Consider the following 26,832-nt stretch of genomic DNA (forward strand, 5'->3'; position numbering starts at 1 on the left):
TTAGGGTTGGAAGGGCTCTCTGGAGATCAGCCAGTGTAACCCCTGCCAAGGCAGGGTCACCTGCAGCAGGTGACACAGGAAGGTTTAGGTGAGTTTGGCATTTCTCCAGAGAGGCAGACTGCACGCCCTCCCTGCACAAGTCTGTCCCAGTGCTCTACCACGCTCACATAAAAAAGTTCTTCCTCAAGCTGAGATGGAACTTGCTGTGCTTTAGTTTGTGTCCCTAAATGTCCTTCGTGAGGAGATTCCCCTCACGGAGCGCTCTCCTTTCCTCTCCGCTAACTCAGGCTTGACTCAGGAAGGGCAGGCAGGGACCTTCCCAACATGGCGGCCGAGCGCGGCTCCCGCCCCTCAGCCGCTCTCAAGATGGCGGCGCGGAAGCCCAGCGGCCGGCCCGAGTGCGCCTGCGCGGGCCCGAGTGCGGTGAAATTCCTGGCGGGGGGAGCAGGAGGTGGCGGCGCTGAGGGCTCGGAGCAGGAGGCGGAGGGCGGCTCGGAGCCACGGCCGCGCTGCCCTGCCCGGGACCCTGCGTGCTGTGGCGGCCGGCGCCGAGCCAGACCCCCGGCGGGCGCGGAGCAGACGAGCTGAGGGACGCTCGCCGCCACCTTTCCCAGCGCCAGGAGCCGCGCCGTCCCCGCCGCCGCTGGGACTCCCTCCCCGGGCAGAGCGGGGGAGAATGACGGAGCTCCAGTCCGCCTTGCTACTGCGGAGACAACTAGCAGGTACTTGGGCCGGCGGCGGAGGAAGGAAGGGAGGGCGGCGGGTGATCCGCCGCGGGGGAGCAGCGGCCGGGCGGCCTCGGAGGGGCCGCGGCCCGTAGCGGTGGAAGGAAGGGGCGCCGGCTCGGGGAGGGGGGCGGGCGGGAGTGCGTGTGTGTGTGAGGGGGAAGGGGAGATTACGGCCCCCCCTCGCCGTTCTGTGCCCAGCCGGGAGCCGAGGGAACTAGGCCGAGCGGGGGAGGGGGAGCCCGACCGGCGATTGCTGCCAGGGGAGCCGGGGGAGGGGAGCGGGGCCGGCACGGTGGAGGAGCGTCCCCTCGGCTGTCCCCGTCCCGCCGGGGGAGCGCGGGGTGGCCCCGGCCGCGCTTGTCGGCACCCCCCAGCCCCCCGGTACCAAGGCTGGAGGACTCCTCGTCCCCTCCCCTTGCGGTCCCGTCTCCCTGAGGCGGGGGGAGAACCGAGCCGAGCCTCGTCCCGCAGCGCGGGGGTTGTGTGCGGGCTGATGTTTGGGGGTGTTTCTGAGGCGGCGGAAAGAAGCGGAGCAAGAAGGATCGTTCCCCCACCCCCGGAACGAGGCACTCTGGGCCCAGGCTGGCTCCCCGCACTCGCAGCCCTTCCCGAGGGGACCTGCGGTGCCCTCGTCCCGCCTCCCCTCGCCGGCTCCCCCTCACCTCCCGTGCCCGGGAGGGGGAGGCCGCCGGCCCCTTTGTTGTCAGGAGAAGCGGCGGGGGCTCCGCAGGCACCGGCGGGGGGGACATGACCGGGCAGCAGCGGCTGCGGGCGGGGGAGCGGGTGGGAGCGCTGCGGGGGGACCCGCGGGGAGGGGCGGGGGGGTCCGCCGGGGGCGAGAGGGCGGGACGGGCGCGGGGGAGGAGGAGTTGGGCACCGGGCCGGGGGACGGACACGGCCCGGGCGCTGCGGGCCGGCCGGCGGCCGAGGGGAGCGGGGTGTCATCGGGGTGTCACACGGGCTCCGTGTCGCCGCGCCCCCTCCCTTTGTCCCCGGGCGGGCGGCCGAGCTGGCCCGGCCCGGCCCCGCCGAGGGGCCCCGCATGCGCGGGGCCGCACAATGCGGCTCCATGTGTGCGCTGCCTCACTTAAAGGGAAACGAGCCGGCAGCGCTGCCTTCCTCCCTCCCCCACTTGCACATGTTCGCCGCATCCTCTGCCTGCTGGGCCGGGATACGGCCATCCACTCGAGGAAGCGCGCGGGTCTGCGCGGTGCCTTGGGAGAATCGGGTCCCCTTTTTTGTCTCTTACGTCAAAAATTGCTTCGTACCCAGTTAAGGAAACGTGTGCCAGGTGTACCTAAACTCGGGAAATTGCCAAGCTGGCTGGAGTTGGCCGAGTGGCCATACAAAGGCACGGGGTCACTGGGTGGCACAGGAATTCCCGGAGCAGGATTTTGGCCCCAAACTTCAGTTAATGTCGTTGGAAGCCTTAGGGTGGAAAGCAGCATTGTTAGCAGTAAGGAGATGAGGTTGCATAACCGGGTATAGCGAGCTGGATGATGTGTTTGTGCATCTCCAGCCCTGTTTTCTGGGTTTGGATGGTGATCAGTTTGAGAAACTTCAGTATCGTTAACTACTAGCACAAAAAGTTTTGCCCCTTTAAGGTAAAGGTCTTTAAAAAACCCCAGTAAATCTTGTACTGTGGTTAAAAATCGCATACGGTGGCTTTAGTCCTGAACATGAGCATGGACTTGTTAATGCCCTGGTAACTGCTGAAGTTATTAGTGACACTCGGTGAGGTGTCTGCACGTTCAGATAAGCTAATAATGCCTCGATATGGGCTTACTGCAGGGGCTCCAGGCTAGTTGTGATGTGAGGCTTCTCTCTCCTATACATGATCCCGAAAGGGAAACAGTGTAGAATAGTTGCTTTCTAACTTGATTTAAATAAAAACATTTGGTAACCTAGAATAGTTGTTCAGCTGTCTGGAATTTCTTTTAATCTAGTAATTGTGCTGCACAAAAGAAAGTTGGACATTTGGTTGAAGTCTCTTGATAGTAAGTATTCAGCTTCTGTGGTGTATTTATTTTTTTAATTTTTTTTTTCTTGTGAGGTCTTAAGGCCTTGTGTAAGCACAGAGTGGTTGGATATGTAAGTACATTGGTACATTAGGGGTTCTAGGGGTTCACTTCTATTTAACTTTCTGCCCACTCTTATCTGAAAGCTTTATGTGTACTGGTAAAACTGGTCAGCTTTTCTAGTTGCCCCTATTCCTGATTCAGCTGTACTGACTGCAGCCATTTTCTTGCATCATGCAGCTATTCTGGGGGTTTTGTTTTAAGTAATATCAATACCTTTGGTATCCCTTTACATGTGCTAAAAGAAATTGAAACCATACTAAAAGTGACTTTGAGTGTGCATGAAGTATGGTGAGCGTTGAAGAAGAGTCTTGAACTCTTCAGAAGTCCTACATGGAATAACTGACCTGAGAAAGTTCCCATGTATGGAAGAAACTATTTCCTGTGTGACATCTGAACTGGGCTGGCACTGGACTGGCACTGGTTTTTCTGGTGTCAGGCCACTTGCACTCTGCTCTGCAGAGTCTGAGCTTCATGATTTCCCTTCCCTGCTGCTGACTGTCTTCCAAGTCTCACCTGCTCCAACGTGTCCCTTTGTTAATACCCACGTTGTTTCTTCTTCCTCAGACCAAAAGCCACCACTCTGGTGGTGATTGTCCTGGTGGACTGATATTCAGTCTCTCTGCTCCATGCAGCTTTTGCCTGTATCAGGTGTGGTGAGTCATGGAGTTGTACCTGGTGGTTGGGTTTGGAGAACAGTAAATACACAGTTGATGTGAGTTATGTGCTCTAAGCTCCTTTAAATTGCTCTGGATCATTCAGTCATGCTTTGATAATGACAGATTTGATGCTGAAGCAAGACATCCAGAAATGAAGGGAGGCTGAGGTGAGAATCTGAAACCTGTACAATGGTGGAGGGGTATAAAAATTCTTTGATGGTGAGGCCCTGACTGTCCCTTTTCAGTGCCTAGAGGAAAAGACAATGGCAGGAGGAGAGAGGAATATTACACAGTAGTTCTCAGAGTAGAAATCCTGTTTGGTCCCCCCTATGCTTTGGCTCTTAATTATGGGGAGAGAAGGTGTGTGCCATGGAGCACTTTAATGAGCTGTTTTAATTCCTGAGCACTTTGCCAAAGTACAGGTCAACTGATGAGGCTGCTGGCTGTCAGTGAGATGTGAAACAGTGGCCTTACCAAACACAAAACTTGACAACACAACCTGAAGTTGCTTTCCAATGCTCCAATGAGTGTATGAAGACAGACTTGGATTTTTTTTTTTTTTTTTTTTTGAAAGCAAGCTGGCTTGTAACTTGAGCAGGGAGCTGGTACCACAGCACCATGTACAACATGCTTGTGTGCTTCAGTGGCATGTTCTGGATACTGATAATGCTCAGAGAGAAGGGACATTCAATGACAGTCACAAAATATAACTTCAAGTTACATGTGGGTTATTTTTTAATCTCCCAAGTTCTGTGTGGCTTCACAGTGCCTTTGCTAATGAAATACTGAGCTGGATCCCCAGGGACTGAGTGTAGTAGCTGTTTTTATATTGACATGTGCTTGCCCCCATTTAGGCACAAGAACAATTCAAAGCAGTAAGAACTTTGAGTAGTTTTTGTGGGTTTGGGTTTTTGGGGGTTTTTTATGTCTTAAGGAAGTGATGATTTGAGATCTCTTAATATCAAAGCCATTTAAAAAGGGTGGTCTAATTAGAGCTGGAGGATCAGATATCTGTGGATATCTGCCAATTAAATTAAATGTGGTTCTCTCTCAAATCAATTTAATTGTAAGCAGTAGCAGCTTCTGGAAATATCTTAATTCAAATATATTTGTTCCTACGTTTGGTGGTGTTTGGGTTTTTTTGGTGGGTGTTTTTTGTTTGTTTGTTTTTTTTTCAGGGGGGAGGTTTCTTTTTGATTTCTGGGTTTTTGTTTATTTTGTATTTTGGGTGTTTTTTGGGCTTTTTTTTGGAGGAGGGGGACACTTTGTGGCTTGATAATAATGTGAAATAGAAGCCATGACCTGTCCATTAATTCCAGGCAGAGTGTAGGAAAAACTAAAAGAAAAAAAGTGCCCCTTAACTTAAAAAAAATTTAGATTGGTTTAGCACTGGGTTAGCAGAGTTCACTCCTCAGGGGAGCTGGTAGAGGATAAACTTCTTTTTACAGCCCCAAAACTTTATGCTCTTTAAAAAGAGATGCAGACAACAGGGTGTAAAGCTTCTCTCCCCGTCTCCAGCACTGTCAAGCCCGAAGGTTTTACAGACTGAGGTATGTCTGTGAATACTTTTATTTCATCTTTCTGCCAAATTCTTGCTGACACAGAGACTTTAGAGCAGGCAGACTTGTCTAGTTGAACCAGCAGAATCACAGGGAGGACGCAGTTAAAGCAGCAGCACACAGTGGAACTAGAAGTGCGAGTTCTCTGGAACATAAACATGGAGCACTGGCAATGGGAATAACCATGCCTTTGTTGGCTGAAGTTGAGCTGGGTTGTAAATAATCTCCAACTTAGGATACAGAAAAAGCCACTCTAATGCTTTTCTTAAACGTGAGAAACATGGCATTATTTCAGGTTAAAGTGTATGCAGCTTTTGTTTCAAAATAGAAATGTCTAATTAAAAACTAGCAAGTTGGAAAACTACTAAATACTTAATGTGACAGTTGAACAACTTTTACTTTCTTCTGAATCTTACTGGGTAATGTTGAGCTAGTTGAATTCTTGGCAGTTAGGACTTTTTTAAAAATCTGTTTGAGTAGTGAATGGAGAGGGAATTGCAGAGTGAAGATCACTTTATAAATCAAGGCTGAGATGAATGTTTCTGGGGTGGCTGGTGTATAAGAAGCCTTTGTTTACACTAAGTTTGTCTGTAAGGTAGTCATTTGAGTGCTTCTGAGTGAAATCTTAATTTGGTACTAGATTTCCTGTTATCTCCTTTGTGAAGGTCTGTTCATATGGACACTAATACTCTGCATTATCCCAAATAATTAGGACTCTAAGGTTCTGCACATGTAAAACTTAGCATTTTAATTGGTCCTGAAATTATAAACACCACTGCATATTGTTTTTAGAAGACTCTTTCATGTTTTTAGACAACCATCAATTTTTTTTTTATCTGATGCTTTTTGGGTTACTTAGGCACAGCATGAGTGTAGCCCTCACCTTAACCCCTGACAGCCCTGTTACAGCAGATGAGCTAATCCTGTTTCTGTGAGGTTGTGCTGACAGAATTATCAAAGCTGACTTTATAGACAATATCATTGCTAAAACACAGGCCTTGCTCAGACTCCAATCACTCCAGCAGCACCAGCAGCCTGAATTTCTGTTGCACTGTAAATAAATGATAAATGTGACTAATGGCGAACTTTGCCTGCTACGTGTTGGTTTTCCAAATGCTTCTCTTGTAGAAATAATCTGAACTTTGCATCTTCAAAGGAAAGAATATTTATAACAGCACCACCAGCAAAATTTCAGGGGTGCTGGCAGTTTTGGAAAGTGAGGTTTAGCTAAACAGAATGGAAGGGCTTGATGACTCAACCACTTGCTTAAACAGGATGAAGCAATAACCTGCCTCACCAAGGAGTCACTGCCTTGGCTCTGCCTAGGTCAGCTTACTAATCTTTCAGGGAAAGAACCAAACTTACCATTAGCTCTGAGTTATTTCCTTCCCTGCTACCCCCAGACAAGGCATTGTAAGTTACACCGAAGTAAGGGCATATCTGGATCTGGCAGTACAGTGATTTGTGTTTGCTTTGAGAATAGTGAATGGGAGGACATTGCTGGAGATCCTCTGAAGTAAGGAGCAAAATTAATACCATTTCAGAAAATACTTCCATCAGAATTTCTGCTTTGTTGGTAAGAGCTGCATTTGGAGATGTTAAATCATGCAAAAACCAACTAAAATGTCTTTACTTGTGTGATTAATAGTGATTCCAACTTCAGTATTATAACTACTTGCTGTAGAACTGCAAGCTAAGGATTTATTGATTTGCTATCTATATATGTATTTGGTTAAGAGAAACTGATAGAGATCAATCAAGTAGACTGAATGGTTTTCAGATGAAGCCACATGTAATTATAGCTGATTCTGCCTTGGCTTTTCTGTATATTGTTGAAATTTCTGTTTAGTGCAAGGTAAACTTGGAACAATATGTACATATTCAACAAATGTAGGATTACTTGATCCCTTCTGTGGTTGGTACAATGTAGTTTTTAGTACCCCCAATGCCCTGTGTTAAGCAGTTTGAAAATAAGTGACCTTTGTAGGTGAAACCTGCTTGCCTCAAGTGGCATTCTGCTAAATTTTCTTCCTGTGGTGTGTTTAATCAACTTCTGTTTTGATGTAAAATACAACAGTTTGTTCCTAGCATAGAGATGGGGTTCCAGTGAAGTGGAACTGATCTGAAGGGTGGCTGCTCTTCTGAAAGCAAGAGCTGACAAAATACTAAATGAGTGTGCAGCCTTGGGTGCCTGGAAAAAGGAGAGCAGGTGGCTTGTGTGAGGAGGGGGGTGTGTGACTCCTGAAACTGCAGTCTGCTTTTTGTTCCAGTGTGTGAGAACAGAGTCAGGGCAGTGCAGGCCTTTGCTCTCACCCAGCTGCCCCTCTGCTGCAGCTTTCAGTGGTGTGTGCCCACCTTTCAGTGTCTGGTCTTGAGATCTTTCACTTACAGTCTCTCTCTTGAGCTTTAGGTCACCCTGCAAGTGTAAATGTTCATCCTTGCTTTTCTTTCCTGCTCTCAAGTCCAAGGCATATCAGCTGGAGCAGAGATCAGATATCCAGACCTTGTAAGAACACTAAGTATAGCAATCTAATTGAAATGGGGTTCCATAAAAATATCTGCTCTCCTGGACAGAAATGTTAGCAGGTTTTGCACAGGTTTAGAATAATCACAAAAACTTTGATAGAAACCCTCTGTAAAGGTTTTCACATACAGTTGCTGTGTGTGTGGATTGTTAAGGGAAACATTTCTGTGCTGTCATCATACACCTCATAGGTCAAGCTGGCTGTTTTTTTAGCTGGCTGGCATTTGCTGTTGATCTAGAAGATGGTGCTGTCAGGAGTCATTGAAAGGAATGTCTTAAAACAATTCTAAATAACAATGTGGCTCAAGTTAGGATATGCAAGCCTGTTATTCATATTATAAGCAGGAGAGAAAACAAGCTGGAAAATTGTTCTTGACTTGCACAACAGCTTAGACCTTAACATCTCCCTCAGATGTTAATGCCTCCCTGTGGCATGGGCAAGGCATGGAGCCTTCTCAGTGGATTTCTGATGTTGTTCTGGTTTTGTCTATGAACCATACACATCCTAGAACCCTTGGCTCAGTGTTTCATGATTAATGTGTATGTGACTGCTCAGAAGATGCTTGGATGGATTTTTTTTTTTCCTTAGCTTTAGTCTAGTGATAATTAGCTCTTAAGGAGTTAATCAACTTGTCCTGTCCATGGCAAATTCAGCTGCATTAATGGCACCTGTCCTGCCAAATTCCAGCAGTTGTGTGCAGTAGGCATCTGAAACTTGGAGTCTCTCTGCAGGTGAGAGAAATGAATGTGTGTAGAGTGTGATTCATCTGACCTGGTTTTGACACCTGCTTTGGGATGGGATAATCAGTGGTGTCTCAGGAACCCCCTACCCTGAGAAGATCTCTTGAGTGCTGCTGAGGTGACCATCTCAAATGCAGGTGTGCTTACACAAGTGAATACTTAATCTAACTCTTGACAGTGGAAACAGGCATGAAACGTGGAGGACAAAGTGGAGGTGGCATTTCTGTTACACTGAGTGTGACAGGTGAATGTGGCTCTGGGCAAAGCACTGCACTGAATATTCCCTGCTGACATAATTGCTTCCTTTTACATGTGGGTTTCCCAGTCAGGGCTCTTCCAATTTTTTTTTGCTGTCCTTGTTTTTCCCTTCCTCTTAACTCTTCCCCTCAAAATTCAGAACTTAGTGGGAATGGTTTTGTTGTGGGCTTTTAACAGACCTTATTCAACCTCCATTTTAACCTGGGGTACTGTAACTGTGCTGGATTCTGGTCTGATGTTATACCCAGCATGCTTCTAGCAAAGAAAGCTATTGAGGAAATATTTTACCTTGATTTCTACCAAAATTACATGGTTGATGGTAATTTGAGCATATATTCTGAACTTCCTGCTGAGAACCTTAATTCTGGAAGCATAACTTTCAAAACTTCAAACAACCCTGGCATTCAAAGGTTTTCATCAGATGAGTATGTTTTCTATTTCCAGTGATTTGGACAGGAAAGTAATTTGAACACCACATTTGTTTTGAAAGAAGAGATTTGTGGGTTTAGTAGGCACAATGTGTCCACAGAAACTAAGGTTTAGATATTTGCTTGATGGCAAATAATGGCATTGAGGGAGGGGGAGGCAGACCTTCCTTCTGTAGCATGGGATGTTGGCAAAGGACTGGTTTGAGTGTGCACACAGAAGGGTCCATGTATGAGCAGTGCTGCAGAAAGGAAATGCCTCAAAACAGCTTGTGACTGTTGTTGCCTGTCTGTAGGACTCTGAGGTGAAATGGTGCCCAGGAGCAGACTGTGGGCTGTGAAACTGGGCTGCTGGGTCAGATCAGGTGCTGGGTGTCTGTGTTCCACTTGAGGCTGTCTGAGAGCTGGTTTTGAGACCTGGGAGAGAGAAATCTAAAGGAGCATTGGCAGTGTCTGCTGATGTCCGTCCACCCCCATGGGCTTAAGGGATTGTGGGGAGCTCCTTAAGAACCAAGGCAACACCAAAGACCTGCAAGTTCCTGGTTGGTGTGTTTAAGACTCAGTTTTCCACTAAATAACTGCTCTGAACTAACAATTGTCTGTCTCCAGACAATTGCCATGACTCCTATGACCGTGCAGCTACAGAATATACAAAATCAAGGAGCTCATTTTTTAGCTTAGTTCTAGAATAATGTGATGTGTTACTCATAAAATAATTCCAATCTCTATTTACAGTTTCTCTGGTACCTTAATCCTCATGCTAGTGGCAGTTTTAGGGACTTTGGGCTAGTGCTGCTCTCCACTTGTTTGCAAAGCTGACCTATGGCCATGGCTAGCAATTTGACTGGGAATAAAACCAAAGATCAAACAAGAAGCCTCCAGCCTTGTCCTCTGTCCTTTCAAAATCTGCTTCCTGTGCAAATCTAAGGAAGACTTCACAGGTATAGCTGAGGAGATGGCAGGTGAAGCAGTACACAGAGATGTGTGGCACTGCACTGAGATGCAGCTTGCCTGGTATTGTGCAACCCTTCTTACACATTCTCTGAGCTCAGAAAATTTGATTTGTGAATGTCTGAAGTGCTGCCCTTATTAAGTGTGGAGCACTGGAAATTAGTTACCAGGCTAAAGTCAAACCTAAAGCTTCTACTGAAATGATTGGTAGAATCTGCTAAAGACAAGTTTGTCTTTACTGCTTTAGTCTCCCTTCAAAATAATTTGTGTCCTTCAGAGGCTTAATCTGTTCTTAGTGTTTGTTTGTCACTCCCACAGTGGCTATCAGGAGTGTGTGTGTATTTGGTACTAGGTTTTGTCTGAACTTCTTGGATGAGCTCGTGGAGCAAGACTCAACATGATGAAAGGTGAAATGGAGAGCTTGGGGAATACATCTCCACAGAGAGATCTTGTTACTTTGTCATAATCTCTGACTCTCCAGAATCTGAGACGTACAGCTGGCTCCTGTGTGGAGGAAGTTTAGGAAATTGTAAGTGACCTCAGTGAAGTAATAGGACTGTGTGGAAGTCACAGAGAAGAAGAGTCTAGAATGAGGATTTTCAGTGTGAACAGTTTATAGACATTCCTGGACTGGTGCTGAGACAACACAAGTCTGAGGTGCAGCAGGTATGAAGTGCTGGAATGGCCTTGCCCTGAGAGCTGTGTGTGACAGCTGGAGGGTTTGTCCAGGAGCCTCAGCCAGGACCTGGGCTCCACAGTCTGGTTTTGTGTTGTGCTCTATTCACTGGCTGCACAAAACTCACACACTGTGTAACTTACTAAACAGGCTGCTATTAAAAAACGATAGGAACTCATATTTTTGAAAGCTTTGTGCTGCAGTGTAGCTCAGATACTGGAAGAGTTGATCCTCAGTGGCTGTCTGGGTGTCAGGCTCAGAAGTTTGGATGCCTTACATAGCTGTCCTAGGGAGCTGTGGGCCTCCTTCTGCTTAGTCATTTCTGCTGCTGCTGTTTTGCTCTGGGATTGGTGAAGTCTCTTGGCTAAAATAAAGGCAGTTTCAGTGAGTGTGGGAACATCAGTAGCTTGATGTAAACTGAACACTGAAACTGGAAGTGCTGCCCATGGTGCTGTGTTGGCTCAAGTTTAAGGCAATGGTAACTTAGTTCTGCTTTGGGAAGAGCTAAAGGGACAGACAGTGAGTTGTGTGGCAGATCATGTGGAAAGGGAGCCATGGGGCTTGAAAATCTGCTCTGGATTTAAACTCTCTTGGATTATGGGCCTTTAGTCTTCCTCACCTCCCAAATCAGGTATTGGATTTAATCCCAGGTTCAGGACTGGGATTAAAGGAACTGAATGTCTAATTTATAAGCAGACACTGGATTCTATTCCAAGTATGTTGCTGCTTGGCAGCTGTCCAGGTGTGTGCTGCTTGGGCTGTCAGCTGCTGCTTGGTCTGCAAAGGGCTCTACCTGAAACTGCTTCTACACTCAGTGAGTGTTTTAGATTTTTGTTTTATTTTGTTGAGTAGAAAAATGCTTATTAAATAATCAGAAATGCAAAAACCATTGTCAGAAATGCTGAACAACAGACTGTAATGTATATTAGTTGCAAGTAAATGGCATTTAGTTAGGTATGGACATAATGGAAATATGTTAATGTACTCATTCATGTTTAAAAAGTACAGCATATCTTTAGCTGAAGAAGAAATCTCAAAGTAAAGCTATTGGAAAAATAATGTATAAGGATCCAATTCTGCACAGGTGTCTGACTTCTCTGCTTTTCCAGGACTTCTAGGGCAGCTCTTTGGGGCTTTGTAGAGGCCCTGCACTGAGAGCAGGGTGGGTGAAGGTTTGTCCCTGCTGAACCCTTTAGCCACGTGTGCCTGGGCAGCTCCTGTTCAGGCTGCAGGCAGTTAATGCTGTCCCTGCTGGGGCTGGCAGGCACGGGGAGCAGGTGTCCCCTGCCCTGGCTGCAGGGCTGCTGTCCCTCGCTCAGGGGCAGTGACACCGGCCTGGCAGCAGCCCTGGCACTGAGCTGTGTGTGGGGTCCTTGTGTGCCCTGCCTGCCTGGCTGCTCCCTTGGGGCTCTGCTGCATGGATTTCACTGCTGGGTGAGCCTCAGCTAGTGAGGCTCTAGAGCAGAGAGAGGCAGGTGGAACTGCTGGTGAACTTTCCTGCTCCGCAGCACTCACTATATCCAGGGAAAAAAAACAAAGCCAAACAAACCGTGGGCTCTTGGTGTTTGCAGGTTTTAATGGGTAGCAGCTACTGGCGTGGTGAAGCAGCCAAGGATGATGCTTTTCATGTCTCAGTGCAGAACTTTCCTGAGACTTCCTTTTTTGTCTGCCTGCCAGCCATGTTGTTTAGTTTAACATAAATAATCTGGATGGAAAAGCTCATTTTTAAATTGCTGATGGTAACTCTGCATACCTCTGTGGGGAAGGTGCACGAGCTTATATTCATTGTTTTTCCTAAGAGTGTTTCTGCAATCAGCAGCTGCTTGAGCTGTGCTTCAATGCTGCTGTCATGGAAGGAAAAGGATCTTTTCACAAGCTGAGACTGATGGCACCTCCTGTAAAAGAAGTGATGTGCTCATTTGCTTTATAGGCAACATCCACTAAGCAATCTTCTTTAACTGCTTGAACTGAAGATTTTTGTTAATTATTGTCCCTTTCATACAGTTTACAGATGTTCTACATTAAAGGAGTTGGCACCCAGCAATCTTACCCCTTCTCCCAAGCTCTCCTGCAATACAGTGCTACATGGTCCTGGGTGAGAGTCAGAGTGTAAGAGCTGGCTCTCTTTGGGAATAAATACACAAAAAATGTTTTGAACTACTTAGGGATCAAGTTGTTTGAGGTTGAGACAGATGTAGAAAGAAATTGAAACAGTACATGTTAAGAAGTAGAGAAGAAAATGTTTATATTTGCTTTGGAAATAATGTGGCATATTTAAATAGAGAGAAACATTCTGAATTTTTTTAGTCTTAAGTTCTGGCAGTCTTTAAAGTCTTATCAGTGGGCAGTGATAACTTGCAAACAATAAAGAAGCTGAATGTGAGCAGTTTGAGTTACAGCAGTTCACACAAAACTCCACAAATCCTTTTTTCTCTGTGGAGATGCAGAAATGATGGGGTTGTGTTTCCCAGGCTTAAATTCAAGTTTGAAAGTCTTAGGTGAGATAGCATTCAAATAATACATTTTACTGACTTCTGTAGTTACTACAGTGGGTATTCTGTATTACAGTATTAATAATATCTGAAAAGATGATGTAAATGTCCTGAGCAGAGATGGCTTTTTTCACAAGCAATAGGCAATTTTTTAATGAAATCCTGCCTGAAAAAGCAGGTTATATTCAACTACTGAGGTGGTGGAACTTTTAATAGACCATGCTGAAGAAATGTTTGTATTAAGGAGGTAGTAAGAGAGTGGTGAAACTCTTTTAAGGTGAGATGCTCACCTAGGCTATCTGCCCTTCCAGCTAAGATTAAATAGTTACTCAAACTTGTGCAGCTGTTTCCACAAAGTTCATAAATACCAGAGTCTGAACACTGATTTGCTTAGAGGAGGCATGGCCATGCTGTAGCTCTTGGGTTTGAGGTTTGCACTTTGGTTAGAGAGCCTGTGATGTTCCTTTTCTTTCTTTTTACCCAAATCTTTGTCCTGCACCTTGGGGGCTGGATGGCTGACCTTAGCTCCTGATTACACCCAGGGAAACCCATTTCAATGTGTCCCTTGGGAATTTAGAATTGAGAAATCTTTGTGGATAAGTTTGACTAAATTAGTCATGACTAAAGTTGATGTTCTTGCTGTCTCCCTCTTCAGGACCTTGGTTCCTTCATGTCAGCTGAGCATTTTGTTTTCCCAGTGTGGACTTAGACTTCTCTCTGTAGGGCTTGAATTGATTTTTCCTGCCTTTTTCAGCCTCACTTTAATAGTTCAGAGCTTAACTGGCCATCAGTGATTGCCAGCTTAGGGGCAAATCAGTTTGGACCTAATGGCAGCTTTTTCTCCAGAAGGGTCCAAGGTTCTCACTTGAAGTTCCTCTGCATGTCCCTGAGGGCATTATAAGGCCCTCTGAACTTCAGTCTTTTTTAGGTTTGCAGAATGGGAATATGTAGACAAGCTGTGCTGTGGAGCAGAATTGTGAGGACTGCATAGAGTCTGACAGGTTAAAATAAGTATGGTTGGCTGTTTTTTTTCTATTTTTCCCACAATAACTACCATTCTTTATTTAATCTGCAAATTACTGACCCATTGAAGGAATGACTTGTTTCCCCCCTTCCTGTATCCTAAGTACCCAAGATCTGTCAGGACTTTGTATCTACTGTTGGAATAGCTGGATGAAGAATTTAAATTTGGCATAAATATGGCATTTGATGTAATTTCTGACTTGAACCTGTCAGTTAATAGATGTTCTCACCTTCCTACCCTCATTACTGGATTATAGACAAAACTCATTGGAGGGTTTAATTCCAGATCTTACAGTTTTTTTTTCCTGGAGCAGGCTGATAACAGAACTTCAGTGAAGTCTGGACCTAGCTGTGACTTATTTGTGTGTAGCTGTTTCCAGAGAAGCCTCTATCTGGCAGCATCTGTATGAAGTAGCCTGTACACTTAGAATGCTCTGTAGTTTATCACTGATGGAAAACACTGTGAAGCAAAAGGAAGAAATAAAACCACACAGCTCCATATCTGAACAGCAGAGCAGCTTATCTTCTATGTTCTCTTGTACTAGTTGAAAATATAGTAAATCATTGTCTCCAGAATTCACTGGCACAGGCCTCAAATGCTTCCAGAGTCTGAAAGAAAAATCATTTAAACAAAGGAGGATGTTGCTTTTAAATAAAAACATAATGGGACTTTGGTCTTCTGTTAACATTTTCTAGTTAAAGACAGACTTTAGTTAAGCTGGCTCCTTGGGGCTCTTGTAAAGCTCTTGTATTATTAGAAAGCCTGACTTATTAGAAGTTATTATTAGATATGTTATAGCCTATATTATTATTAGAAGTTTCCTGACTTAAACACTTGTTGGTATCTGGTTTAGGATACCATGCCCCATAGTTGTGTGTTGTGTTGTTCTGGCCCTTCTGCTCACGTTACACTGGGAGGATTTTAGGGTCAGACATGGTCCCAGCTCTGACTGAAGTGTTTGTGGTGGGGGAGCTGAGGGCTCTCACTCAGGCCATGAGAAAGCACCAAATGTCATGGAGGTGTTTGGTCGTGTATGGGCACAGGAGCAAAACCAGCAAATGTGTATTATAGGCACCTAAAGATCTCTTAAATTCTTTTTCCTACACAGAGCTCAACAAAAATCCAGTGGAAGGCTTTTCAGCAGGCTTAATAGATGACAATGACCTTTATCGATGGGAAGTCCTCATTATTGGTCCTCCAGATACACTATAGTAAGTACTGATACTTACACAGAAACGTGAATGGACTCGGGTTTACTAGTTCTAATACAAGCTCACCAAAACCTTGTGCTAAATCAGGTGATGCTCTCCTGTTGCTGGCAGAGTACCTGTAAATAGCTGGATTTGCTTGTAGAAGTTCTAAACTGCTTTGCTCCCCTGGGAAAATGCAACACTGATCTCTTTGTACTGGTATGGAAAAGAGAGACAATAGGTGCACTTAGAGGCAGCTTCTGCTTTCTTTCACATGTAGGTAAGGCAGATAGAATGCACTGTTTGCTGTTGCTGCTGGGAGCCAGTAGTTCAGCTGATAGTGCCTTGTTAAACCATTACAACTTCGTGTGTGGTGGTGGGGAAATACTCAATTCAGGTGGGGTGTAGTTGGAGGAAACCTCAGCAGTCCACAGACTTGGCTCCAAATCCTGTCAGATTGAGGTGGGAGAACTTCCAAGTGTGCCCTGGAGTACTTTGGGGTGATCATCTACTCCAGTTTCTGGGAAAAGGCTCTCTGCCCAGGAGAGGTCAGTTTAAAGAGTACTCCTGAAGATGACCTCTGTTCTCTTCATTGAGCTGTTGCAGTGCTAAACTGCTGATCCAAAATCCGAGTGACGTTTGCTCGAGGTCACTTTTGGTTGCAGCACGAAGTAGTGTGTGTCTGTCAGCAGACTTTGAATAAGTATTTAAACCCAGTTATCAAATTGCTTGGCTTTCCCTCAATTCCCTGCACTGTGGTTTTTGCATGAGATGGTTTCTCCAGCTCCTATTGACCTTTTCTGAACATGTTATATTCTCATGGCTATTTTATAAATATTGTCAATAAATTAATACTGCTTCTAATTGATTGTCATCTTAGGTGTTAAAAGTTGCAATAGTGTTTTTTTGTAACTCCACTTTTATAGGGTCCTGAAATTTTTTTGAGGCTTTGTAGGTAAGAAACTCTCTTCTGTTCCAGTCCCTGGTTGCTGTTTTTCAGGGTTGTATTACACTGAACCCTTTTTCCCTGGGCTGTTTCATGAGGATGGTCATATATAATAATTTAACTTAAACAGTTTTCAAACATGAGTCTTATTCCTGGTCCCACTTCATTTATTCTGAGTTTACTTGAAAAGACTTTAGATTTAGTGCATTACTCTACAGACAGAAACCCTTTTATGAGGAATATTGCTAAAAATGGCATTGATGTCCCTTAATTGACAGCTGTATTTCATTAACTGATATCTAATGTATATCCATTTTAAAACAGGCTGATCTGGGGCAAGCAGGGATGCCCTACAGCCTAGTAGCTTTAGGATCTGCTTCTTTAAACAGGGAAAGAAGGATGTTTTCAGTTTGAAAGAAAGCCCCAAACCAGTCAAATCCTATCAACAAATGCAATCCAGCTCTCCTTTGTCTTGACATTATGGATGTTAAAACAATGTTTCTGGAATTCTTACCTCTCCTGGAATGAAGGATTCTTTGGAAACTGTCTGCCATTTCTAAAACTTGTGAAAAATAAATGCTGTGGGTTCAGATCCCCTCAGCTGCTTCAAAGAGCCAGGTTACTTAAAGGCAGTACTTTTTGGGGTTGGTTTTTTTTGTTTGTTTCTTTGGTTTTATTTTTCTTTTTTTTTTTTTTTTTAGACACTTGCTGGAGCTGCACCCCTTAGGATAAAACATGTGATTTTTCTCAGTAGCCAGTGCACTTTAGAGACTCCTACTCCTTTACAAATACGGGAAAAAATCCCACTGAACAGTTTTCTGTTCACCTCTTGTTTGTGTGTGTGGCTGCTGAGGAGTAGCTTCTCACACCGTGCATCTCATGCCATCTTTGGGGTTTATGTTCCACTTTCTGTCCTGCCTTTGCAATTCCAAATTTTGTTACAACCTTCACTTAGAAGAAATGACAGTAGCAGGACAGATATTATTGACATTAGCAGAGTATTCCATCTGTAAACCTTTCCATCTAATACAGACCTTCACCTTTTCAAAAGGACTATTCCTGGCCTGTAACTGCACATAAAACCAGGATGTCTCTTGTTTATTATTGTTTTCCAGTTGAGTGGGTAACTAATGCAGAACACCTCACTGTCATGCCTGAGTCACTTTAGTTTAGTGCTGAAAAGGTGGCATTGGAAGTCTTTTTACATTTAATGCTCTACACACAGCCAGAGCTTTCTGCATTTTTTTCCCTGGGGCTCACTGCTGCAGACTGAGACCACAAAATTAGGACTGAGGCCTCTAGCAGAGGAAAATGGGAGTCTGCTGGGCTGGACTTGAGAGAGGCAGTTATTTGCAATATCTTTTTTTTTCCTCTTAATAAATGTACTGTGAGGAAAAAAATATAAGTTGTGATTCCAGATGGTAAATTCCTTGGCAGTTTTTTTTATTTTTTTTCCCCCTCCCTTCCCACTCCCATGGTTTTTCCCCTCTGGAACATCTTCCTAGTTCTAAAAAAAGATCATGTTGGGGAACTGGCAGTATCTTGTGAAAGGATCTTGTGAATGTAGAAACTCCTTGCATTGCATATGGAAGTGTTGATACTGTTAATTACCAACATGATGTTCAGTTGTGTGAGGTGTAAACTTAGAACATCAGTAAGTTCCGATCTTCAGCTTACAAGAAACTCTACTAAGATATTTTTGATTCCCCAGTGAAGGTGGTGTTTTCAAGGCTCATCTTACTTTTCCAAAAGACTACCCACTGAGGCCGCCAAAAATGAAATTCATCACAGAAATCTGGCATCCGAATGGTAAGAAATGTCAAAGTTTCAATTTCTTTGTGCAGTTCAGAACTAAAATGAAGAAAGTGAAGACAAATAAAATACATTTCTGTTCCTGTTAGAAATATGAAACTCTGCTTTTACTTTGCCATCCTCACTTAACAGAGAAGTAATAACAATGGCAGAGTTTTAATAGTGCTACTCTGAGAGCATAAAATACTCTTAAAGTATTTTCAGAAGCTGTTCTGAGTAGATTCTTGCATACTTGGTAATTGTTCAGGGATTTTTATTTCTTTTTTCCAAAGTGCAAAATTCTAGTCTGAGGAAAAACTTGACTTCTATAGCTTCCTTTTGTTATACCTTCAATTATTTCATCTTGCTGTTACTGACTTGGCAGCTCAGTACAGAAAGCCCAAGGTTGTCCTCATCTAGTGAAGCATGAAAAGAAATTTTCTAGTCTCTCTAAAGGAGACTTCTCCTAATGTCTCATTTACCTATGGACTGATGGAGATTGGATGGGAAGGTGAAATAAAACAGAAGATTGTTTTACTGGGAAAGAAAAATTTTCTTCAACTTCAGAAACTGTAGATGTTGAAAGGTGGGAGGAGACAGTGCTCCCATCAAAAGGACAGAGAATATTTTAATGCTGTGTCAGTTTCAGCTCTGGAAATACCAGAGTACTTGTCAGGCACTTTCTAATTCCAGCAGTTTAAATCATATTTCAATATGTTCCAGTAATATCCAGCTGATGCTGTTGCTGTGGAAAAAAGTCGCTCTTGAGTTTGCTGAACTTAACAGAAAAGGCTTTAGTGGAAGCCTGGCTAAATAAATATTCTTGAGAGCTGCAGTGTGATGTTAGCCTGAGTCCCTCCTCCCCATGTGCCCTCTGTCAGGAGCCCAGGCACATTCAGATTTCCTCCAAGCCCTGTTTATTACAGTTTAAGCTCTGCAATAGTTAATGACTTTCCTTCTTTATAAAGTGTTTTCTCTAACAGTGTTTCAGAGTAGCTGGAATGAAGATGAGCAGTTCCTGACTGTCCTGAAGAAATGCCAGCACGTTGTTCATGACTGAAATATGCCTTGTTCTATTTTGTAGTTGACAAGAACGGCGATGTCTGCATTTCAATTCTTCATGAGCCTGGGGAAGACAAATATGGCTATGAGAAACCTGAGGAACGCTGGCTTCCCATTCACACAGTGGAAACCATCATGATTAGTGTTATTTCTATGCTGGCAGATCCCAATGGTGATTCTCCTGCTAATGTTGATGCAGCGGTAAGGCTTCCCTTGCTCTACCACTTGTCTTCAATGTAGAAACCTTGCAATGCAGTTCTGGTTTAGCAAACAGGAACTTTGGGAAGGACATTTTCTATCACAGGCTAAGGCTGCCATTGTGTTGGGAACAGCAGTGATGTTGTCAGACAAAACTACTGATTAGCTTTGGGAAGTTTATTTCACTTGTCTGTGTTTGTCACTTCCTGTCCCATGGATTAGAGCAGTGGGTTTGACTGTGTAGGTCTGTGCTCTGAGAAGGTACACAAAGGCTTTAGTGGGCATCTCACCTTCAGCTGAACAGCATGGGTTGTCCCAGACTAGACTGACTGGCTCAGGAGTGAGGAAAAATTGTCTGATTTACAGCCAAACACCAGGGTGAATCTGCAGGTGTGAGATGCAAGCATTTGATGCAGTGTTGTGGACCGTGGCCTGTGCTGTGTGTATAAACACAGCTATCAGCTCTCTAGAAGAGCTGTGTTTAGAGCAGAATGTAAGAATGAGGATGGAAAATGTGGTGAGGAGAGAAAAAAAGTCTCAGTTCTGGAAGGGCACGGGGGGACAGACTTCAGGCCCTGCTCATCTGACATAACACTGACATGCTCCTGAATTGCAGTTCAGCAGTGAGTGTTGTCTTCTCACAAAGGAAAAATTCTAGCTCTTTTAACTGTGGGAGTGAGGAAGGAGATAGGAATTGTGAGATGCAATTTTGTAAAGGAATGTTAACCTGTTCTGTCAGCCAAGCTGTACCTTCCCAAAGTGGGTGGGAGTTCAGTAGTTTCCCAAGCCTTTGATCTGCTGTGTTGTGAGTATTTTCAAAGGTGGTTGTGCTCTCTGAAAAATCGTAATGGGAACAGACTCATGTGGAACAAATTGAATGGGAAGAAAACAGAAAACAAACAAAAAGTTGCAGTGAACAATTTCCTCATTTATCCTTTTTAAGTGTTGGACCTCCCTGTTTTGTGTCATGTTGCTGGTGGAAACAGACACCCAGGAAATATGGACATTTCCTGCTGAGAGCATTAATGAAATGCTAAAAGTGCAGTTAGAATTCTTCAGATCACAAACTCATGTATGTTGAATATAGCTGGCCTAACCCTGGAGAAAGCACATGCTTTTAGCTGTGCTTGTCACCTTCCTGACATCAGACTTTCTGTATTGTGCCCCACTGACAACTACTTCAGGAGTGGGTTGTTTTTTGTTTTTTGTTTTTGTTTTTTTTTTGGTTTTTTGTTTTTTTTCTCAGGAAAGTTAGACACACAATGAATTTGCCTAGGGTAAAGGTCAAAAATGAAACCAGCTTTTTCTAGCCCAGCATGAAAGAACAAAAAATCTAAATTTGACTGAAGATAATAGTAAGGCATCACTTCGGATGCTAGAAATTATTTTTGACTGTGGCATTACATGTTTCAAGGAACTTCTGAAGAACTGTTGGTTTTCCTGCTGGATTGTAGCTCTCTTCATATATGCAAAAAACATACTCAGGGTAATGAAGAATTAGCAGCTCCTGTGTTTAGAACAGCAATAAACTTTGGCAGTTGCTATAAGATACTTTCTCTGCTGTCAGTAGTTTCTGCTTTTAAGTGAGTTTAGTGAATAAGGTGTCACAGGCAATTCACAGGATTACAGGAGCAGGGGATTTACCTGCCTTCAGGAAAAATGAACTATGCATGTTAGAGCACTGTCTCTTGGAGTGGGAGAAAAATGAGGATCAAGAACCTGAATAAATATTTTGAAAAGCAAATAGAACAGTTCATGACCTAAAATTACATTTTTGGAGAATCAGCTGTCAAATTGGAAACTTTGCTTGCTATTCAAATCTGAACAATTCATAGAACTACAACTAGAAAAAGTAGAAACAAAAACGAAGGCTCTGAAGCTCAGAGGGCACAAATTCAATGCTTTTCTTGGCTTTAAGCCATCTTGTGTAAGCTGTCCTATGTCCCAGTCCAAGGAACCAAATGTTTGCTGCATGAATTGCTGAAAAAGAACAAACTAATTAGTAGCCTTATTTGTGCTTTCATAGGGGAGTTAAGACATGCTGGGCTCTCCAACTGATTGTTTAAGTGAGCTTGGAGGTGATGAATGTTAGGTTGTGCCATTTATGACTCAAATGTGCCACAACCTCCACTCCAGGTGGGGGTGAAAAGGTGTTGTGTGCTAGGTTGCATCAGGTGGAACAGGTTTTAACCCCTTCCCTCACCCTGCAGTAAGAATATATTGCTTGTAGCAGAAACTAAGAACTGTAGAACTTGATGAAATAAGGGGTTCTTTATATTTTCCCCACCACTTCTGACTGGAAGGCTGGAAGTGCCCAGCACATCAATCTTAACCACACCTGGTGCTCCTGTGCTTTCATCTGAGCTCCTTGTGAGCCTGGCACAAACCAAACCTGGCTGCACTTTCTCCTGTAGGTTTTTGTGGTACCTTGATGGGTGCATCTCTGGGTTCAGGCTTCCCTCTTACCTATCTTCCTGCTCATCTTTATCTTGGCTCTTCATCTCTGCAGCTCTGAAATCACATCCCTGTCACAGAGAGCAGCCCTGTAGGTGAGCTGAGTGTTCTCCCAAGGTCTTTCTCACAGAGCCAGCATCTTACAGCCATATCTAACTGGGAGCTGTTTGCTTTCTAAGGACACTGCTGTGCCTCTTCTAGATACTGTCACTTCTGTATTTCTGTCCTGGAGTGTCCTTGCTAGATTGAAGAGAACTGAAACTGTCTTTTAAAAACTCTCAGAGTAACTGCTGGCTCACAGTACCTGTGTACCTTTCTCAGCACTGCAGTTAAAGACACTAAATAACAACAGCTTGTGGTCTACAGATGGAGTTTGCTGCTACTCTGCAGGCTGAAGCAAATAGATTTTAGCACAGACACTGTGAAATACTGGTAAGCCACCAGGTTAGTCTTGGAGTGTGCCTAAAATCCAAGGGGAAAATTACATCCTCACTGTCTTGTAAGCAGCTGGCACAGAAACCCAGAGAAAACTTTAAGAAGTCCTGAATATCACAGGTTTTCAGTGAGGAGCTCAATGATTGTAAACAAATTTAGGGGTTGATAGATGGCTAATGTCTGAAAACATAAACAACAAGAGTCTTCCTAGAGCTTGTACAACTCCTTGTTGTAGGACTGACATCTGAAAGCTGTCTATTCAATTACAGAAAGAATGGAGAGAAGACAGAAATGGAGAATTTAAAAGAAAAGTTGCCCGCTGTGTAAGAAAAAGCCAAGAAACTGCTTTTGAGTGACACTTATTCAGCAGCTAGTAGCTTCACTTTTTTCAGGGTAAGTATCCTTCTCAAGATGAGTCAGTTACCTGAGTTGAGGATTTCCTGCTTAAGTGTTGCTGAAGTATTTTTCTCCCCCTCAAAAGCAAAAAGAAACTCCCAAACCTTTCTTCTCAGCTGCATGATCTCAGTGGAGCTCTTTGCCTGTATGCAGTACTAAAGACCAAAAGAAGTTAAGTGTACTTGACAGCCTGTTCTGCCAAAATTGGGGAACTTCTCTTGTGTTCTTGTGTTTTATGCTGTTCAGAAGTTGAACTTCTCTTTATCAAAATTCATCCTGCTTTATTAATGGCACTTAGAGGTTACTAATAGAAGGGGGTGACAATTCCTTGATACTCATTATTGTGAAGAATACTTACTAGAATCTTAAGCATCTTGAAAGTCTTGTTATCTCAGGGGTTGTGGATTGTCTTGCAGATGTTGGTGGCATGTTGCACATAGGAGTTAAATGAGACTTCAGTGAGGTTGCCAGGAGCCACTGAGAAGGGTTTGTTTCAGGTATCTATGGGAGTTTTAACAGTCTCCTGGCACAGCAGAAAGCATCAAATTGAGATATTACCAGTTAATAATATCAAGAAAGGTGGTGTTCTCTTCAGCAGCCCAAGAAACATCTTCAGTAAGGAAGGCTTGGGAATAGCTTCATAAAAACAGCTGTGTTCTGCCTGGAAACTGAACTGTGGCATATCTGAGAGCTTGGACAAGTTTTCACCTGAGAGTAGCTGATGTGATATTTGCATTTTTTGCCACCCTGTTAATGAGCTTCTGACTCAAGATACTTACTCTAATTTATACAATCCCATCTCAGTTTTAATGGGACTTTTTTTTTTTTTTTTAATAACCTCTCGTAGAAAGCTCTGTATTAAATCATGGCCCTTAAATCCCTGGCCTTTGGTCACTTTATCTTGGGTATGCCAAGGAAAAACTTCCTCCATGAGCTAATAATTTCCCACTCTTGCTTTTCAAAGCAAAACAGAACTTCATGTTGAAGCTGCCTTTTCTTATTGGTTGGTTTGGCAAATAAACTGCTCTGACCCATTTGGCTGGCAAATCCCAAATCCACATTTACTGGTTACCTACAGCATACATAATTCACAGGGACAGAAAAATGGCACTGTGTGTAGTTCAGACTGAACCAGAGCAGCTTACTACATTCTTCTGCTGGGTAGCTTTTTTTAATTACAATTGTACAGGAGAGAGTTCCTTTCTTACCCTTTTGTAAACATGGGGGGGATTGGGGAAAGGCTCCATCTGTGACAAATTAGTTCTGCAGTCCCTTTGCAGAAATGCTTTGATTGAAAGGAACTTTCTCCAGTATGGATTAAGCATGAAAAATGCTTAATATTGATCAAAAGACTATGCAAAGGAACAGAAAGTCTTGTACTGCCTATAACTGGAGTGCAAGAATTGTTAATGCTGCTGACTTTTTTTTTTCCTGTCTTGGAGAAAGGGAGTAACTGTGAGTAACACTCCAGAGTATCCTTAACTAACCTCAGCTCTGTTGCCATGTTGAACTTAGCTATAGTGAAACAATGCTCTTGACAAATATTTTAAGTAATTGGCTGTGTTGCTTTTCTGGAAGGCAAAAGCTTTTCTGAGTCTGGTGACTCCTCCCAAGTGAGCGATGGGCAGGGAGTTGGATGAGAAGGGGCCACAGCTGGTTTCAAACCAGCCCAGTGTGACTGGGGGCTGTGGTGTCAGTGCTTGCTGAGCACTGCTGTGCCTGCCTCTCACAGTAAGTAATGCACAGATTTCCAGTGATAAATCTGCCACCTTTAGCCCTGTGTGTGAATAATCAAAGCTTTGCACGCTGCGCGCTCGACAAGCAACACGAGGTACAGGAGCCACAAAGTCTGATAATTGAGCTTGGACACTCAGTGTGCTCAGCTAACTCCAGGCTTTCTCAGGTGATGAGCTTGGATTTATCCATCTTCTCTTCAGAGGTATGTGAAGCTCTTGAACAAGTAATAGTTAATCTTCCTGAGCTTGAAAAACTAATTAACATCATGAAAATAATTGAGGGTGAGGAGGGGTTTTATTTTAATACCTGTGATTTCTTTGCAGGTCTCCAATTGAGAAACATGGCACTGTTTTTTTTCCTGCACTCTACCCACCTATTGCTGGACTTCTGTTGTTACAAGTTGGCAAACACTGGCTGGAACTGGGCTGCAATAAAACATGCCAGTTATCAATGCTGACAAGAGCCTAACAAGTGCCAACACAAGATGATTACGCATTTTGAAATCTAATGAACTGCTTTAACCTTCAGGAAGAATTGTAAAGATGTGTACATAGCACAACATGATCCGGATAATATATATACTGTTCATGTACATCCACAAATACACATTGTACCAAATAATGCTGTCTGTAGTTAGGGATAGAATTGTGTAAATTCTAAAGATTTTAGCAGGTTTTTTCTCTCCCTGTTCATTGTTTCCTGAGTTAAAAAAAAAAACAACAACTTGTGAAGCATGTCAAAACCAATTAGGATACTAAGTTGGTTTTTTTGGTTTTGTTTTTTTTCCTCCCACTTTAATTTTCCTTTGACCCACCAAGGCTTAATTAAAATTTCTTGCTTATTAAAGTTTAGTATCTCCTTTTTTCTTTTTTTCTTTTTTTTTTTTTTTTTTTTTTTTGGACATGTGGTCCCTTTTATTTCCCCCATCAGAACTTACAATTTTCCTAATTAAACCCTGAAAGGATTTGCTATCAATTACTTGTGGCTTCTTTTATGATGACCTTTGTAGTCTCAAAGGTGCTTTTTTTTCTTCCCACCCCTTTTTTAAACCCAATTACTCATCTTTCTTGAATTTGGTATAGCAATAAAACTGGCCATGGAGCACCCTTGAGCAGCCTGCTGGATTTTTAACTTCTAAGAACTTGAGTGCTTTCACTTGGAAGTTTGGTTGACTAAGTTAGTCCAAGATAGGAATGAGCTGCTTTTTATGGGTGAAATTTTTGGTTTGCCTTTTTCATTGCCTGTTTGTGGGATGGGGTGTGTGGGGGGGAGGCTTGTTTTTTCTCAAGGTTGAGTTCAAGCATGCACATCTGTAGGCTTTCAAATGACTAACTTCTGGGTTTGGTATCAAAAATAGTTTCCCTCCTTTACTCTTTTCTGTGGCCCTTCATCTGCTTTGCCTTCTACTTCAGAGTTTTCCTCACCTAATGTACAAAGAAAATGGCGATGTATATTTTCATGTAATTTGATTTTTGGAATTCTGTCACCTTCTGTAGTGAGTTCTTCCAAAATATAATTTTTTCCAATAATCATGTGTCAAACTGGCTGTTTTGAGTATCACAATAGGAGAAGGGTACAATTGTAGCTGGAGCACAACTTACCTGAACATCATCAACATCACAAACACTTGAGGAGTCGGACATGCTGTGCTTCAGCTTGAATTATGAAAGAGCAAATAAAACACACAACTTTATCCCTATTACATATTATCCCTAACCATCTCTAGTGAGCAAATACTCATCTCAGAGTATCTGCTCAAAACAGTTTTCAAGCCTTTGACCAAAGAAACTTTATAGAAGAACTTAAAACTTCTCATCTCTTTTCTTTCCACAGCACAGCAGCACCCACTGATAAATCAAGAGTTCCAGTGCCAAAGAGTCAGCATTTTAGAAGCCTTCAGTCCTAATTTGCTGTCTGGACTCCATTTTATGTTGCTGTGCAACATGCACATGCTGAAAGGCACAAATTGCAGGTTTTGTGGGGGGGGGGATGGGGTGGAAGGAGGTGACAGTTGTTAGAGGCAAGGCAGCCCTTGGGGACAAAAAGGCATTTAATGTAAGAAGACTTAGAGGGAAAGGTACTACTTCCTCCTATGGGTGGTTTAGATAAACAGGTATGTTTGATATCTATATTTACATATTTGGATTTTTTTTTTTGTGAAATCATTAGTTAAATTTGCTTTTAGGTGGCTAGCTGCTACTGCAGCCAGGCAGGTGCATGCAGTACTTAATCCCTCAGACACACAGAGCTGATTCCAGTTCCTGTTGGAGCACTTGTCCAAAAGGTCTTCAGAGCAGTTTTCTTTTCCACCAGCTGACTGCCCTTTTCCACCTAAAGTTGGGGCTGTGCAGAATTTCAGTGCCATGGTGTCATTCTTTCCATTAAAAAAAAAAAAAAGAATAGAAAAAAGCTGATCTTATTAAACCTACCAATGGACTTGCTTCCCCACAGGCTGACCTTCCTTTTCAATTTCCACAGTGTATCTGGAACTGAGGCAATTCAGGTATT

General features: G+C 43.5%; 1 protein-coding gene across 3 annotated transcripts; it reads left to right on the forward strand.

The window, feature by feature from the left end:
• The first annotated feature begins 436 nt into the window (after nt 1-436).
• On the forward strand, nt 437-25,853 carry UBE2G1 (ubiquitin conjugating enzyme E2 G1). 3 transcript variants are annotated; one of them, XM_058037615.1, is made up of 5 exons: nt 437-722; nt 15,224-15,326; nt 17,963-18,060; nt 19,127-19,305; nt 24,648-25,853. In XM_058037615.1, the coding sequence occupies exons 1-5, from the start codon at nt 677-679 to the stop codon at nt 24,657-24,659; spliced, it is 438 nt and encodes a 145-aa protein (XP_057893598.1). In that variant the 5' UTR covers nt 437-676; the 3' UTR covers nt 24,660-25,853. The 3 variants fall into 3 exon arrangements, with proteins under 3 accessions (XP_057893598.1, XP_057893597.1, XP_057893599.1); XM_058037614.1 differs by lacking the exon at nt 24,648-25,853 and adding an exon at nt 22,461-22,581; XM_058037616.1 differs by lacking the exons at nt 437-722; nt 24,648-25,853 and adding an exon at nt 22,461-22,581 and having other exon boundaries at nt 15,241-15,326; nt 17,968-18,060.
• Nucleotides 25,854-26,832: the final 979 nt, after the last annotated feature.

Source organism: Melospiza georgiana, chromosome 19 (assembly GCF_028018845.1).
Source record: "Melospiza georgiana isolate bMelGeo1 chromosome 19, bMelGeo1.pri, whole genome shotgun sequence".
Taxonomy (NCBI): Eukaryota; Metazoa; Chordata; class Aves; order Passeriformes; family Passerellidae; genus Melospiza; species Melospiza georgiana.